General features: G+C 42.4%; 1 protein-coding gene across 4 annotated transcripts in view; it reads left to right on the top strand.

Annotated features, from left to right (window-relative positions):
* The window catches only part of COBL (cordon-bleu WH2 repeat protein), a 241,224-nt gene that overhangs the window by 85,137 nt on the left and 139,322 nt on the right, over positions 1 to 16,765 (top strand). For 2 of the 4 annotated variants that reach the window (XM_050937665.1, XM_050937666.1), the window contains exon 6: positions 8,551 to 8,645. In XM_050937665.1, coding sequence (XP_050793622.1) covers positions 8,551 to 8,645 — 95 coding nt within the window. Of the gene's footprint in view, positions 1 to 3,572; positions 3,618 to 8,550; positions 8,646 to 13,480; positions 13,565 to 16,765 lie in introns of all 4 variants that reach the window. The other 2 variants (XM_050937663.1, XM_050937664.1) reach the window with 2 other exon arrangements.

Below are 16,765 nucleotides of genomic sequence, written 5' to 3'. Positions count from 1 at the left end.
CACAACTCAAGTGCTACTTCTCTTCTATTTAGACGTATTTACAGTGAACCACTTTGGAGCAGCATGTTAAGCATACAGAGTGTTCATCCTTATAACATGGCATATTTCAGAGACCTCTCGCTAGAATAATGAGTCTGGGCCTTCTTAAAACATTTTTCTTTTAATTTAATGTTTGGACCAGAAAAGTGGCAAAGTGCATTGTGTACAATATTGGCCCTAATCAGGGTCACGTTTTTGTATCCGTGAAGAGCCCTACTGAAGCCCGTGCTAGATCCAATTGCAGGATTTGAACTATAGGAGCAGACTGTAATAATATAAATGTTACCCACTGCGTAGGTGATTGATGTGAGAAATTAAATTTTGTTTCTCAATTAACCATTACATTAGAATGATATTACATCTGAGCCCAATTGTATTTCTTCAGGATTCATTCTTTTCTGTTGTTTTTTCATATCTACCTGTCTGGGTGTCAGTCCTGAGTAATAAAAAAGAAATAATTTTAGTGGAGTTTCCCCAGGGTGATCCTGCAAACACAATATTTCTTCCAAGGTTTTGCTGGTATCATTTCCCCTGCCCAGTGGCAGTAACCCATTCATTTGGGCTGCAGAGTAGGGCCCCATCTCAATTATCAAGTCGACAAAATGGATTGTTCCAGCATCTTATCTCATTATCAGGAGCCACCTGTAACCCTAAATATGGTACTGGATGTGCTTAAAACACAGACTGTGTGTAAGAGAAAATTCTAGTTGAGTGACTCCACTTCTAAAGTTCTATTAAGTCTTTTGTTAAAAGAGAAACTCTGCTTCCACCTGCTTATGTTGTTTGTCTTAGAAGTTGAAGCAGTTTCAATAAAGATTGAAAACAGGGATCGGCAACCTTTCAGAAGTGCTGTGCCGAGTCTTCATTTATTCACTCCAATTTAAGGTTTCGCGTGCCGGTAATACATTTAAACATTTTAGACGGTCTCTTTCTATAAGTCTATAACATATAACTAAACTATTGTTGTATGTAAAGTAAATAAGGTTTTTAAAATGTTTAAGAAGCTTCATTTAAAATTACATTAAAATGCAGAGCCTCTCGGACTGGTTGCCAGGATCTGGCAGTGTGAGTGCCACTGAAAATCAGCTTGCATGCCGCCTTCGGCATGCGTGTCATAGGTTGCCTACCCCTGATTAAGAATTAGAACAACAAACCTCTCTACTTAGATAAGTGCACTGTTGCTTCTAACAGCAGCCTTGCATGTCCAGTTTCAGGGGGGAAAAAGCACCTTTCTTTATAGTGTTTCTGAAGACCAAATATTAAGGGTAATGGATAGTACAGGGGTCGGCAACCTATGGCACACGTGCCAAAAATGGCACACAAGCTGATTTTTAATGATACGCTGCTGCCTGCTAAGACTTCAGCATGCCATTAAAAATGCTGTCCAACCCGCAGGGCCGGCTCCAGGCACCAGCTTATCAAGCAGGTGCTTGGGGCGGCCACTCCGGAGCAGGGCGTCACTTTTAGGTATTCGGCTGCAATTCAGCGGAGGGTCTCTCACTCCCACTCGGAGCGAAGGACCTCCCGCTGAATTGCTGCAGATCGCGATCGCGGCTTGTTTTTTTTGTTTGGCTGCTTGGGGCGACAAGACCCCTGGAGCCGGCCCTGCCAGCCCGGCCTGCTCTCCTCTTCCCTCCACTCTGCCTGTGGGGGCAGGGAGCAGAAACATAGGCATGCTGTCCCATCCCCGCCTTCACCCCTCCCCTGGAGCCCTGCCGCCGTGCGTGCAGCGCTCTGGGGGTCGGGGCTGCGCACTCCCACAGGCCAGTGTTTAGCTCCGCGGGGACGCAAACACGCTCCCCGCTCAACTGTAGCCCTGCCGCTGTGCACGCAGCGCTCTAAGGGGTGGGGCTGAGCACTCCCATGGGGCAGCATATCTGGCTCTGCTTGGAGCCTCATGGTAAGGGGTCCGGGACTGGGGGGGTTGGATAAGGGGTGGGAGCAGTCAGGGGACAGGGAGAAGAGTGGGTTGGATGGGGGTGGTTGAGGGGGTCTCTGGAGGAGGCAGTCAGGGAGCGGGGGGAGGGGGGTTGGATAGGGCATGGGAGTCCCGGGGTCTGTCGGGGGGATGGATAGGGGTCCAGGGAATTCAGGGGACAGGGAGCAAGGAGGGTCCTGGGGGGACAGTCAAGGTGGGGGTCTCTGGAGGGGATGGTCAGGGGACAAGTAGCTAGGGGGGTTGGATGAGTCAGGAGTTCTGGGGATCATGTCAGGAGGCAGGGTTGTGGAAAGGGGTTGGGGCAGTCAGGGAGCGGGGGGAGGGTTGGATGGGTCAGGAGTTCTGAGGGTCCTGTCAGGGGGCGGGCAGCGGTTGGATAGGCATGAGAGTCCCGGAGGTCTGTCTGGGGGTGGGGGTGTGGATAAGGGTCGGGGCAGTCAGGGGACAGGTAAGCGGTGGGGTCCTGGGGGTCAGTTGGGGCAGGGGTCCCAGGAGGAGGTAGTCAGGGGACAAGGAGCCAGGGGGTTGGGAGTTCTAAGGGTGTCAGTCACCCAGCCCTCTGCCCTGACCCCCCCCCCCACACACACACACACCCCTCTGCCTTGAGCCCTGTACCTCCCTCATACATACATATCCAGCCCTCTGCTTGACTCCTTCACCCACCCTCGCTGCCCATGACCCCAGCCCTGACTCTGGCATCCCCACACATACCCAGCCCCCACCCCCCGCCCTGACACCTGCACCCCCTCACATGCCCCCAGCCCTCTGCCCTGACTCTTGCATCCCCAGCCCCCCCCCACACCCCATGCACCCCCCACATTCCCACCCTGAGCGCCAAATGGGAGCTCCTGCACCCCCCTCCCATATTCCCGTCTGCACCCCTCGCATCAAATAGGAGCTGCCCAGGTAAGAGCCCCACACTCAAACCTCCTGCCACAACTCTGAGCCCCCTCCCTCATTCTAGCTCCTGGCCAGACCGTTCACCTCTAACCCTGTGCTCAGTGCACTCCCATCTTCAGTGCAGAGAGGAAGAGAATGGGCCAGAACCAGGGAGAAGGTAGGTACCCACTGTATGTGGGCAGGGCCAGGACCCCAGACTGGCAGTGGGCTGAGCGGATCCGGCAGCCGGGATCCTGGGTGGCAGGAGCCAGCGGATGGAACCCTGAGCCGCAGTGGGCTGAGCCGCTCAGCCCACTGCCAGTCTCGAGTCTCCGGCTGCTGGCCTCGCTCAGCCTGCTGCTGGCTTAAGTGAACAGAACCCCAGACCAGCAGCGGGCTGAGCGGGCCGGCAGCGTAAGATCAACATTTTAAATTAATTTTAAATGAAGCTTCTTAAACATTTTTAAAACCTTGTTTATTTTACAATACAACACTAGTTTATTTATATAATATATAGACTTAGAGAGAGACCTTCTAAAAAACATTAAAATGTATTACCGGCACACAAAATCTTAAATTAGAGTGAATAATTGAAGACTTGGCACACCACTTCTAAAAGACTGCCGACCCCTGGGATAGTATCTGTGGTTTACCGGGTGACGTGTCAGAAAGTTAATGTGGTTTCTTTTGTCTTCTCATTGCCTGCCTTTTCCAGTTCTTCCATCAAAAACTCAGTCTGAACCTTCTCTAAGCTATAGAGGTACTGTACAACAATGCTTGAGGGAAATCAGTTTCCCCTTCAGGTTGTCTTTAGCATGGCTTTGGTAGCATAACAAAATTGCAAGGTCATGGCATAAAATAGTACAGGGAACAGAGTTGTTTGCATTATCTGTTTTATATCATAGACATTGATTGTTTTCAGTACAGATGGACTGCTTCACTTGCCTGCATTTCTGGCCAATGTGGGAGGAGGGAAAATACATTCGTCATAGAATGGTTTCCATTAAAATGTTAATATTTTAAAACCTTATCACATACTGATTCATGGAATCCTGGTAGATGCCTGTAATCTAAAATGTGATATCTGAATTCAGATTATCTTAAATTCTGATATGTCTCCGAGCAAAATAAGAATGTTTTGTTTGCCCTGGAGGTATTTAACTAATTGGAGTTTACCTGTACTTTATTTTTGAACTGGAAAAAAACATACTGAGATACCTGTGTGTGTGGTAATTGTGGATAAACAATGACATTTTAATTGAGACCACTGTATTAGGGGATGTATGATGGGTTCCCCCCAGGGTGCCACTTGGAACTGGAGTACCACTGAGGCCCCTGACCCATCAAAGGGTCCTGCGTGGGCTCCCTCTCACACCATACTGCTGTGACAAGCTACAAACTCTTCCAGCCTGCACTTTCCCCAGCATACATACAGGGACACATCCAGCTGCGGTTAGAAGCCGGCTCTCTGATCAGCCCCTACATGGGAAAGCTACTAAGGCAGGTACCCCCTCTGAAGTAAAAACCCAAAGTCATTTCATTTTACTTTGCATAGGGAACTGTACAGCATAAGCTCATAAAATTTGCCCCTTCCCTTAATGTGGAGAGGAATAGGCAACAGCCTTTTGCCCCAAGTTATGATTCTCACACCCTGGTTTAGATAAAGCAAAAACAAGTTTATTAACTACAAAAGATAGATTTTAAGTGATTATAAGGGATAGCAAGCAGATCAAAGCAGATTACCTAGCAAATAAACGAAAAACACGAACTAAAATTAATATACTAATTAGATTGGTTATGAATAGCAGATTCTCACCCTAAGAGATGATACAAGTAGGCTGCAGATTCTTAAGGAGCAAGCTGCACTTGCTTACAGGTTGGAATCCCTAGGTGTACCATTCACAGGCTAAACATCCCTTTAGTCTGGGTCTAGCACTTTCCCCAGTTCAATCTTTGTTCCTCAGGTGTTTTCAGGAGTCTCCTTGAGTAAGGAGTGAAGCACACCAGATGATGTCGCTCCCCACCTTATATAGCTTTTGCTTATGGTGGGAACCCTTTGTTTCAAAGCTTTGTTCCCAGACTGGTCTGTGGAAAAACACTGATATCCCAAGATGGAGTCTAGAGACGTGGTCACATCACGTCTTTGTAGAGTCATAGCAGCCGTTACTCAGAGGCTGTCTATGGCGTTCTCAGGAATGCTCACCAGGTGGGAGATAAGCTTCTCCTAAGGCCTGTTGTTTTTTCCTAATGGCCCATTGTCTTGAATAGGTCCTTCCTCACACAGCGATCTAGACTACAAGCATCTTGTGTAGTGGGTGTTAGCCAGGTGCAACTACATTTGGAATATAGCTACATCGTCAATATTCATAACTTCAGATTAAAAAAATGATACATGCATACAAATAGGATAATCATATTCAGCAAATCATAACCTTTTCAGTGACATTTCACATGACTTATCTTGCATAAAATACATTATAACTATGTCATAATCATACCCTCGTAATATCACTGTGAAGAATAAGGGTGCAGTGTCACAAGATGTCTATATTGCAATCACTGGGTATGATTATAGCTTGTGTAGACATACCTGTAGACATCATTGTGATTGTGAGCTTTTCCATTACGCATTTTTGCTTTAGAAACCAATGCCAACTTTTTTTTTTACAACAACCTGGGGAAAAGTTTTGAAGCTAAAACATTTTCAGCCATTGATTTCTAAACTGTGCCTGCAAAATATGTGTGCAAACATGTACATACTTGGACATTTACCCAGTTACATGTGCATATGGCTGTTTGAGTTACACAAATGTGAATATTGGCACAACAGGTGCAGGAACTCATTTTGCAAGTCTATCGAAAATTGTCCAACTTTAGAAAAGCAGTCCTCAGTGTTCTTTTGTGTTTACTGTACGTGATTCAGAAACAAAAAGTGGGGGGTTATTTTCAAATTTATTAAAAAAATTATAAGCACAGTGTTCTGATTCATAGAGAACCTTGTGTGAAATCCTGGCCCCATTGAAATAGTAGCAAAAGTGTTGACTTCAATGGGGCCATGATTTCATCCCTTGACTTCAGCATTCTCTGTCCTTACTTGCATTGTCTTCCTATTCAGAGAGCGTAGTGTCAATCATGATCTGCCATATGGACTTAAGAAGAAATTTTTGCCCTGAATTCTTTGTTGATGTGAAATAATATATACAATCTCTGAAATCCCATCTCTGTGTAAAATTTTTAAGGAATTTATAATAAAGCTGTTGGCAGTCTGTAAATTCACCATGGATATTACATATTTTGGAAAGCTGATCCGTGTGGGTCGACCCGGGTGCACCCACACGGGAGTTCCATTGAAGTCAAGGGAACTTCTCATGGATGCAGAGATCTGCCCGTGCACATCTAATTGCAGGACTGGGGCCATAGTGTGTGTTTAGTGCAGATGTTCCTTAATAAACATGTATTTCCCTTTCAACTTTTGGGACCAATTGCTCCCATACATTTGCATATAGCTCCCATTAACTCCACTTGGCCGTCAGTCTTTACTTTTAATATTAAGGGGTGGCTTGTGAAGCCCTTATTCACAATGAATCACAGTCTAGCACTAGGCACGGGGATAGCAATTTCAGACCAATGAATGCAGGCAATGCTTAGTAGTCCATATAGGAAGATATTGGTTAGTTTATTGCTGGTATTTTTGTTGAGCTGGAGGGGCATTTTCTTCTTGGTTCTGTTTTTAATCTGTTAATCATGTTTACTCTTTTACTGTGTTTTGGTCTGCTGTATGCACTTAACACCTTCTAACGAAAATGTGATGCTTTGTATGACATGCAAAAAGTTTTACAAAAGTCTCCTTTTGTGAGATAGTTTTTTATGGTTAAAAAATAATTTAAGGTCATTTTGCTTATTTTTCATGTTACAAAACAATCAAGTATTTTTAACTTGTGAATTTTCTCAGTTTGTTGAAACTTCTGCAGACATCAAGACTGTTACAACTTGCCAGGAGCTAGAGGAGTGCATTTAGGGTCTGATCAATTGCCCACTAAAGTCAATGGGAGAACAACTGCATTGATTTCAATGAGCATTGGATCAGGCCTTTAAAGTGGCAGAGCAAATGGTTGAGGGGTGGGGAACTATCATTAATCAGAACTGAGTGTTCAGAGTTGTTCAACTGGTGTATTGAATTCAGCTTCTTGAGCGCAGAATGGCCTTTCCTGTTGGCTGCTGGCACGTAATGCAGGGTCGCATCATATTGTTCATTATACCACCAGCTGCCAGTGAAACAGATGAGTATAGAGCAGTGAATTTTGGGATATGCAATCCCCTAGTCAGCTCAAGGCTGATTTCTGTATCTAAGACACGGCAGTCTGGAAGACATGGACTCTCTGGGCTGCGTTTGGCCCCTTGGCCACACCTACATCACCTTTCCCCGAAAACAGTGTTTCCCAAACTTGGGACGCCGCTTGTGTAGGGAAAGCCCCTGGCAGGCTGGGCCGGTTTGTTTACCTGCCGCGTCCACAGGTCCAGCCGATCGCGGCTCCCATTGGCTGTGGTTCACTGTTCCAGGCCAATGGGAGCTGCTGGAAGTGGCGCAGGCCAAGGGACGTACTAGCCGCCCCTTCCAGCAGCTCCCATTGGCCTGGAGCAGTGAACCACATCCAGTGGGAGACACTATCGGCCGGACCCGTGGATGCGGCAGGTAAACAAACTGGCCCTGCCTGCCAGGGGCTTTCCCTACACAAGTAGCGTCCAAGTTTGGGAAACACTGCCCTAGAACATCCACAGAGATACCAAGAAAGATGTTATTAAATGGCACTACTAGTATGAGTAAAGGTTGCAAGATCAGTCTCTAAAGAGCTTCCGCTTCCACAGGAAGGTTTACTTTTCCTTTTACGTGGCTTGATCCATAGCTCTCTAATGTCAATGGGAGTCTTTGCATTGGCTTCTGATGGGTTTGAAGCATGCCCATGGGTTGTTAAAAATCTATAATCAGTTTTTTTAAAAAAGCATTGTTGGCAGTGGGGGAGGAGGGAGGGTTGACTCCTAATATGTACTTTAAAAGCATTTTCAAAGACTAATTCCTGTTCTACACTAGGAATATTAGGTTGAGTTGGTCCATGGTGTGAAAAATCCACACCTCTGAGCAGTGTTTTTTGAGCTGAACTAAGTCTTCTGTTGACCTAGCAACTGCTTCTCAGGGAGGTGGATTGTCTAATCAATGGGAAAACCCCTCTTGTCAGGGTAGGTAGTGTCTACACTGAAGTGCTACAGTGGTGCAGCTGTGATAGCACATCTGTGCCACTGTAGTGTTTTAGAAGGACACAAGCCCTAAATTACTGTTGTAGTGTCTTAATGACAACTTCCGGACTGATCTTACAATTCCTTACTCTTGTGTGTAATGCGTAATCCTGAGACTCAGGATTACAATGGATCTCATCCAAAACCTGTTGAAGTCAGTGGAAAGACTCCCATTGGCTTCAGAGCATTGGACCAGGCCCTAAATTAGAGAGGATCTGATCCAAGTGAGGATCCAGAATCTGTTACTTAATTATATTATTTTACCTCATGATCACCCTTATGCACACACAACTTGTATTTCAGGGAGTAAAGGGTTAACTTGGAATCATTGTTTTTAAAACTTCTGGGTTTGTAACTGTGCTTTTGAGAGCATAAAAAATAACCCAATATAATTTTTTCAGAAACAAGTCAAAATTCTTCAATAAACAACGACTCAACAGAAAAAGAAAAGAGGGGATTTCTGGGATTTTTCAAAGTTAATAAAAGAAGCAACAAGGTAAGGGTTCTGCAAACCATTGCCTATATTATATCGTGTTAGAGAATTGTTTTCTTTCTACCTTTATTTAGGGTGCCTTTTATATTTCTTCTTTCAAGGATTTGTTTATCCACAAATGTATAAACTACATTCAAGCACAGCCATTTTGATCAACAAGTCCATGGGCAGGAGTGAGCAATATTTAATGGGCATTCTTAAGAGGGTCTGAAAAGTGGAACACCATGTTTTAGATTAAAAAAACAGTCTCAGGTGTAAAACCTCAATATTCAAAAATCAAATGCAATTCCCACATGCATTATAGTAATATCAAACTGTGATGCACTGACAGGCTGGAGAAGTTTTGCTTCTGGGAATAGAGTTAAAGGTGAGCTGGACAATAATTAAAAAATGAGTTTATTTTGGTATTGCTGAAGCCTGAAAGATGCGTTTCTCACTTTTAAAAGGCAGTTTTCCTGCCTGCTAGGCATTTTTACTTTAGAAAAATCAGAAGTCTCAAATCCAGCCCTTAATTGAAGTAGTTGGGTGTGTTAAGCATTAAACAAAACACATTCTCTTCTAAATGTTAAGCTGTTGAGTTCAATAGGCATTAACAATGACAAGCAGTTTGAAATAAGTCACTTCCACTCTCAGTAACTCAAGCCTGCTCTTCACTAGAAAATTGGTTTAACTGTGTCAGTTGGGGTGTGGAAAATCCACACTCCGAGCCATGTTGTTAAAATGACCTAAGTCCCTGTGTAAACAGATGTAGACTGTCTCCCAGAGAGTTGGATTACCTGTGCTGACAGAAAAACCCCTCCCATCAGTGTAGGAAGTGTCTATGCTGAAGCATTGCAGTGGTGCAACTCAGCTGTGCCCCTGTGGCATTTTAAGTGTAGATAAGCCTTCAGACTTTTCTTCCTTTGAATCTGTGATGTCATGAACCTGCCAGTTCTGCAGACATCTATCCATGCCTCAAGGAAAACCAGAATGGACAAGGTCAAAATTTCTCTGAGTGCAACATAAAGAAAGGGAAGAAGAGCAATAAACTTTCAATCTTTCTTCATACATGATAAGGAAATGAAAAAAAGCAACACATTATTTGCTTTCTTTTCTAGTTGCCTTTTACAATGAAGGGCCCAGTCCTGCTTCTCTTGAAGTCAGTGGGATTTCAGTTCCTTGGGTGGAGGAACAAGGCCTTAACTGGATATAGGATGCACCAAGAATTTTGAGTCTAGTTAAATCCCCTCTAGCAGAGACTCTCCTCACAACCTCTGCAAGGACTCTTTGATGTTCCTTCCACATAATAAATTCTCTCCCAAGACCCCTCCATTTCAATAGCCTCCCTTTTTCTTATTGACTCCCTCAGACCAAGCATGGATCCCAGGATACTCCCTTAATCCACTCTTGAATGAGGGGTACTGTATAGCAGGTTTTGCCAAACTGTGGGTTGCAAGCCATATACAGCTTTTCTACCATGAAAGTGCAGTTCCCAAGCCCCCTGCCCCACCGCCCCATTCTCCACCTACTAGACTTGCGGCGGTGGAACTCAGGACCTCTTCTGCCTTGCAGTGAGGTGGTGGAACAGGGGCTTCTGTTCAGCGGGAAGGGAGGTCTTTGGGGCTTCAGCAGGAGTGAGGCTGTAGCCCTAAGCTATGGCTCCCGGCAGGTGTTCTGCAGCTCTCAAATTTCTGAAGATTGTTGTATGCAGCTTGAAGGGCCAGTAAGTTTGGCTACCCCTGCTACATATCAATAGATTTAGGAGGAGCTTTAGAAGAGGACTTGACTTATGCCCAGCTTGGGCACATGTAGACTCTGCAGCCATACATACCCCAGTTTGTAAGTTCATATGGGGGCTGGATGTGTGTGAATCAGGTGTGGTATGCATACATCAATACATGAGTACCTACGTAATTGAAAATCTAACTCCTAATCTACAAGGATAGCGCACCTAAGACCCCACTCCTTCAAAGAGATGCATGGGCAAACTCTTATGCTCCTGCAGCATCTCATAAAAGTTAGGGAGACTCCTTGTGGGCATAAGTCCACCTATATGTGTACACTTGCATGTAGTGAATAGCTACCATAATTCCATGTTAAGTTAATAGGAGCTGTGTCTGTTCAGCCTCTGAAACACCAGAATCCAGAGGTCCCACACTGAGCAACCTAAAATGGAGGCATCCAGTGTTAATGGGTTCTTTTGAAAATCTGACCCTAGATAAGCATGTAGCGTTCTTATTAACAAACCATTCCATTGTGACGGGGTAAGGATGGTGATGTAGTGTAAGAACATAAGTCATTAATAACCAACACTGATAAGAGTGTGTTTAAGAAAGAATTTGCATATGTACAGCACATTTTTTGTAAGTGCAAACTTATACTGGAAAGTTTATATTGTGCATACATAGCAGCCAATTTTATATATTTTTTTAACTTTATTAATTTCTGCCCGGCTGCAGTGTTGCCAAACCCAAGCATTCCAAAATCATGAGACTGGCTTAAAAATCATGAGATATATAAAAAATAATAAATTTGTGGGCTCGTTCTCTTTGCCACCTTGTTTCTGAGCCTTAGGGTGCACTTGGGTCAATTTTTTAAAGCTTTTCTTTACAACTATGAGAGCTGGAACCTTTTTTCTTAAATTAAAGCTGAGTTTCTCACCTAATCACATGAATCCTGGAGCTTTTATGAAAAATGTCAAATATTGGTGAGACTCACAATAACACTGTGAGAGTTGGCACCGCTGTTTTTCAACTGAGGTCATTAAACACATTAAGGGTGAAATCCTGACCCTGCTGACAGTTTTGCCATTAACTTCACTGGGGCAAACATTTTATGACAATTGTCAGATTTCAAGCGTTTTTAACATAACCGAGGAGGAAAATGTAGCAGTAACTTTCTGAAAGGGAAAAATGTAGGGAATATTTTTTTCCTTCCTTGCAGAACTCAAACACTGATGAAGAAACTTTTCTCAATTTCCTGCATTGGTCACAGAGACTATGCAGGAAACTTGCAGGTGAATTTTTCAGAAAGTTGGGAATATGTGAAAACACCAGGTTATAACTGAAACTTTTGGCAACCTTGGGTACAGTGTTCACTCCCAATTGAATGGGATAATAAAGTACAACAAAGTTCACCCCTGTACAATACCAGGGTAGAAAAGGAATACTTAGTTTCATGTTTCTATAGCCCAACCTCTCAGTTGGTCCTAAGGCAGGAGCAGTAAACTCAGAAGTTGATAAATATATTTGATTAACTACTACTAAGAAATATGTGCTTGTACTTCACTGGTATTTAGCTTAAACCTGGCCAGTGTCCTAGGATCAAAATTTCTAAAATGCTCAATTAGGCTGTCAGAAGTTTTCAGCAACCACAGTTGGGGTCAGATATTTGTAAGAGTTTAGCACCCTGTAGCACCCATTGAGAACAATGGGAACTGCTAGGTGCTGAGTGCTTTTGAAAATCTGTCCTGAGTTGAGCTTCTGGACCCATCTGAAAATTCTTATTGGTGACACTTGCAAACTGGTTATTTTAAGGGATGGGAAGCAGGTAAAGCAGGGGTTGCTATCCTCTATGATAAAATGATCCCTACTTTACAGGTAAAGAACTAAGGCACCAAGACGACTTGCCCGGCAGAAAGTATATAGCAAACCATGGAACTGAACCCAGGTCTCTTAAAAGGAGGTCCAAAGCCTTAACTGCAGGACCATCCTTCCTCTGGATGACTTGTTTATAATATATTACTATGCACATAATTTTTACTTTAAAAAAAATCTCTGCTGTGAATTGTACGCTCTTGGTATTCTACTTGGTTCTCCTCAGATTTGACTTGCACCATTTCTATGATTACATTCCTGGTTTTATGACATCCACTGGGGATGGGGATGAGATTACTCATGAGCTATGCAGGATTCCAAACTCCTTTCTCTCTCTAATGTTCATAAACTAGGGACAAAAGAAAAACACATTCTTGGCTGTGATTTCCAAAGGATCTGAAAGGAATCCCAGTCCTGATTCTAGTCTTCACTGGCTACAGTCTGAGAATCTAGACACTTTATAAATAAAGCATGAAAAATATATTTTAAAATGCAATTTACAGCTTTTTCCTGTTGCTAACACTGAAGATAAGCAATTTCTATCCTTTACAATGGTCTTTCTCAAGTCACAATTCTCTTGTCTTCCATCTGCAAGATTTCATTCAAGACTTGATTCACTGCTTGAGTTTCTGCTTCCCATGTATTTAGATTCATTCTGATTTGCACACACTTTACACTTAGGGCTAGATTGTATGCTTTGCACAAAGCCCTGCATAAGGGAGCCAAATGCAGCTGCACCGGCCCTACAGGGATCACAGGGCTGCTTATTGCTCTACCCCGCAGGCTGTTGTGAAGGGGTTGCAAGCCCACAGCTCAGTGTTTCCCTACCCATCTCTTGGCCAGTCTGCTCATTGGAATCAGCGAAGATGAGTAGCACCTACTCACAGAGACAGACGTTGTGCTTGTCCCTTGCATGCTTCCCTACCCCTGTGCACCCAGAAGAATCAGTGGCAATGTGATCCTTGTTCTTCAGTATCCATTTTCTACTAGCTCTTCTTTTCTTTCGTCATGCTGAATAATTACATGCATTTGTTGTTTTTTCTGCTGTTCCTAGGTCTCTCTGTTCATCTGTTCCTCTGGCCTTGGCTATACTAGGGAGATCTTGCAAACTAGTCAATATTTCTTTTTAAAAAAAGAAGTCCAAGGCAGCCGTGCTAGTTGAATGCCCTGGCCTTGCCCAGATTTAGTGCTTTGATTTGGCACAATTACGCATTGTTTTGTTTGTTTTCCCACATTGGTATAGGCTGCTTGTTTGTATTGCAGACAGAAGATCATTTGAGGATGGCCGGTAACTATGGGGATGAGGATGGTTTTAGTTCTGCAACTGCTAGTGAAAGGAGCTTGGATGTAAGTACTAACATGGCTTTTAGATACTTTTGCTGCTTCTGCCTCCTTAGACTGTTCAGATCAGCAGATGCTATTCCAGCTGCTTGACTAAAAAAAGTAGCAGTAGTGCGCTTTATAGTGTGGTTGCCCCAGTACTTGGATGTTTTAACACACAGTTCAGGCTTTTCTGACCACCTAAAATGCAAAATGGAGTCTTCAAATAAAACTCTTAATGACTTCAGTGTAGCCAGGATTTCACCCAAGGACTTTAATGCTGAACTGTGTGCAAATAATAAGTTTCATTTGTGGCCTGGTGCACTCCTTTTTGGTGCATCAGTGTGGCTCCAAATACTTCTATAAATGATTTTTTGCTTTTGTTTTTAAAATTAGAAATATCAGGTCCTCTTTCTGATAGATGACCGTGGCAAGATAGTTGGAGAACCTAGACACTAACTGATTATACCAGATATCAGACTAGATACTCTCTGTTGTCTCTTTTGGCCTTATAATCTGTGAACTAATTATTAATCACAATAATTACCTTTTTGTTGGAGGACTTTTCAAAATCTTTAGGAGAGGATATTGGTGACATCTCAGATGACTGAAACATGAGCCTGAGCTCTCACAGTTCCTTAGTGAGACGAGAAGGAGTGTCTGGGGAAGTGATGCTCAGGCTGAAACTGCAGCTCTTTGGCTAAGAGGAAGGGGTGGGAAGAAAATGTCAGATCATTGAGGCAGAACAAATAATAGAGCAATTCCAAAATGGGGACAGTTGTGAAAAAGAGGCCAAGAGAGGAGAAATGGATGGAACACATATGGCAGGGGTGAGTGGATGTTAGATTTGAAAACTGTAGTTCAATAAGTCCAGAGAGAATTTTCTCAATCACAAGGGCAGGTACAGTAAAGGTAATGATGGTGTTACAGGGTAGCTGGGGTATAGGCCATATTTTCACATCAAAAAGGGTATGTAAAGTCCTAGAGGAGGCAAAGATGGTTTTTGTGTGGATATAACTAGTCAAAGTACACCCCGGTAAAGGGTATAGAGTTGACTGCAACTAGATACATCTGGATAACACCTATCTGTGCCCTGTCTACACAAGGAGTTTACATTGAGACAACTATCTGACTGTAAAACACACTTTTTTGCAATAAAGACATAGCCACAGTTCCTTCATTTACACTTTGTGCTATCCCTTGGCCTACATCCTTACATTTCTTTTTGACTGATCAAATCACACTTTATGACACTGGAAGAAAAGAACTGTTTTAAAAATTACCCCAAACATTAACTATTTATTTTAAAATCACAACAATATAACTTTAGGTACAAACAAATCTTATAATCAGAGGTAATGTGCCAATGTTCAATAACTGGAACGATTTTGGTCAAGTGATTAATCCTTTATTTTTTTCCTCCAAAGAGCAATTAATCTTCAAGTACAATGTGGGCATTGTTCACTGCTTCACGCTTTTGCATCTAGCTTTCTATGTTACTTGCTGTGGTTCTCATCCTAAAAAAATGTATGGATATGCTTAAAATATAAGTATGAAAGTTGTTCCTCAGAAAATTCATATAATGAGAAGTGTAAGTAGTCTGCTCAGCAGTATTGCACCTCCATCCTAATGCATGTATCTGAAACCAGTGGGAAAAACTTTAGAAAAGAGCTGCAATAACTTGTGGTCTGAAAACATGCCTTTTATGGTGTGCCTTCACTATATAAAAAAAGGTGATAACTAAAACAAGGTAAAATCCTAGGCAGTTTGTAGTTTTAACATGAGTTAGCAGATTGTGATATACCCCTTAACTCAAATTGTTCACGTATGAAAACTACGAATTGTATCGTCTTCTTTAGGATGTCACCACTTGAAAACTAACAAAAGTAAAAAACACATCTTTTTACCTGCTGAAGACCTGGCATTATAGTCTAAAGAAACTCAAACTACTTAACTTGACAAAGAGAAGGGTATGAAATGACTTTACCATGATCTACATGGCCTTACATGGAGAGAATATTTCTAATAGTAAGGGGCTTTTTAATCTAGCACTAAGTCATAACAAAATCTGATTGCTGGAGGCTGAGGTGAGAAAAATTCTTCCTAGAAATAGAGTGCAAATGTTTTACACTAAAGGTAATTAATCATTGGAGCAAGTTATTTAGGGGTTGTGGTGGATTCTCCATAATTTGATATCTTTAAATAGAGATTAGATATTTTTCTAAAAGATATGCTGTAGCTCAGCCAGGGCTTGACACAGGAACTACTTGATAAAACTGTACAGCCTGTGTTACAAAGCAGGTCAAACTAGAGATCAAAATGATCCCCCTGGCCGTAATATCTATGAACATCCAATATCAGTGAACTGTAGGTATTTTTTTTATGTAAAGGAGACAGAATGAGCTATCAACATGTTTAGACTCTAGAGCTGATATGTATTGAACCACATTGCATTTTTGTTATATTTTTTCTATTTTATGTTCTTGCTAGTCACTCATCATTTTTCAGGTATATATATTTGATGGGAATGGGACTTAATGAATATGTATTAATAATAATAATAATAATTTAATAATTAAAACTGTTTTATTGTAGCTTTTAAACTCTAGATTCCAATAATACATTTCTTTCTAACTCAATCATTGCATAGTACGTAACACCAGACATCCGATAGAAAACTAAATCTAGTCTTAGGATAGTTGAAAGTAGACATATATAGCTTTGCTAAAGTATATATGACCACAAACTCTGGTTTCTTTACTCTTTTTTTTATTTACTCTCCTTTCAAATGAATGATTTATGAACGATACAGGCTGGCAGAACTAAGAGACTAGGGGCTCTGATAATACACACATTTAGGAAAAAGTAAGATTTGGTTACTAAACATTGTGAAAATCCTCTTAAGTATAGCTTGCCCTTTATTGTATGCTTAGTAATTATTTTAATTACTATTTGTAAAGAATAATAGTTGAGCATATTATTTGTTACCTGCAGATGTAAGAAGGGCCACTCCAGACCAGTACATGGCAGAGTAAATGCTCGGTGCTTACGAAGATAGAGTTAATGACTCCATACATGACACTTTTTCCCGGTGAGTCAGTGTCCACCCCACTATGGCACTGAGTAACCATCATCATTCAGATGTGACATAAAACCAAGCTCATGATCACTTGCATTAAAGATTCCATTACACACTTTTTGTTTAAGAATAAGGATATTAATTCTGGT

Source organism: Gopherus flavomarginatus, chromosome 2 (assembly GCF_025201925.1).
Source record: "Gopherus flavomarginatus isolate rGopFla2 chromosome 2, rGopFla2.mat.asm, whole genome shotgun sequence".
Lineage (NCBI taxonomy): Eukaryota > Metazoa > Chordata > Testudines > Testudinidae > Gopherus > Gopherus flavomarginatus.
This window is presented reverse-complemented; position numbering and strand designations above follow the sequence as displayed.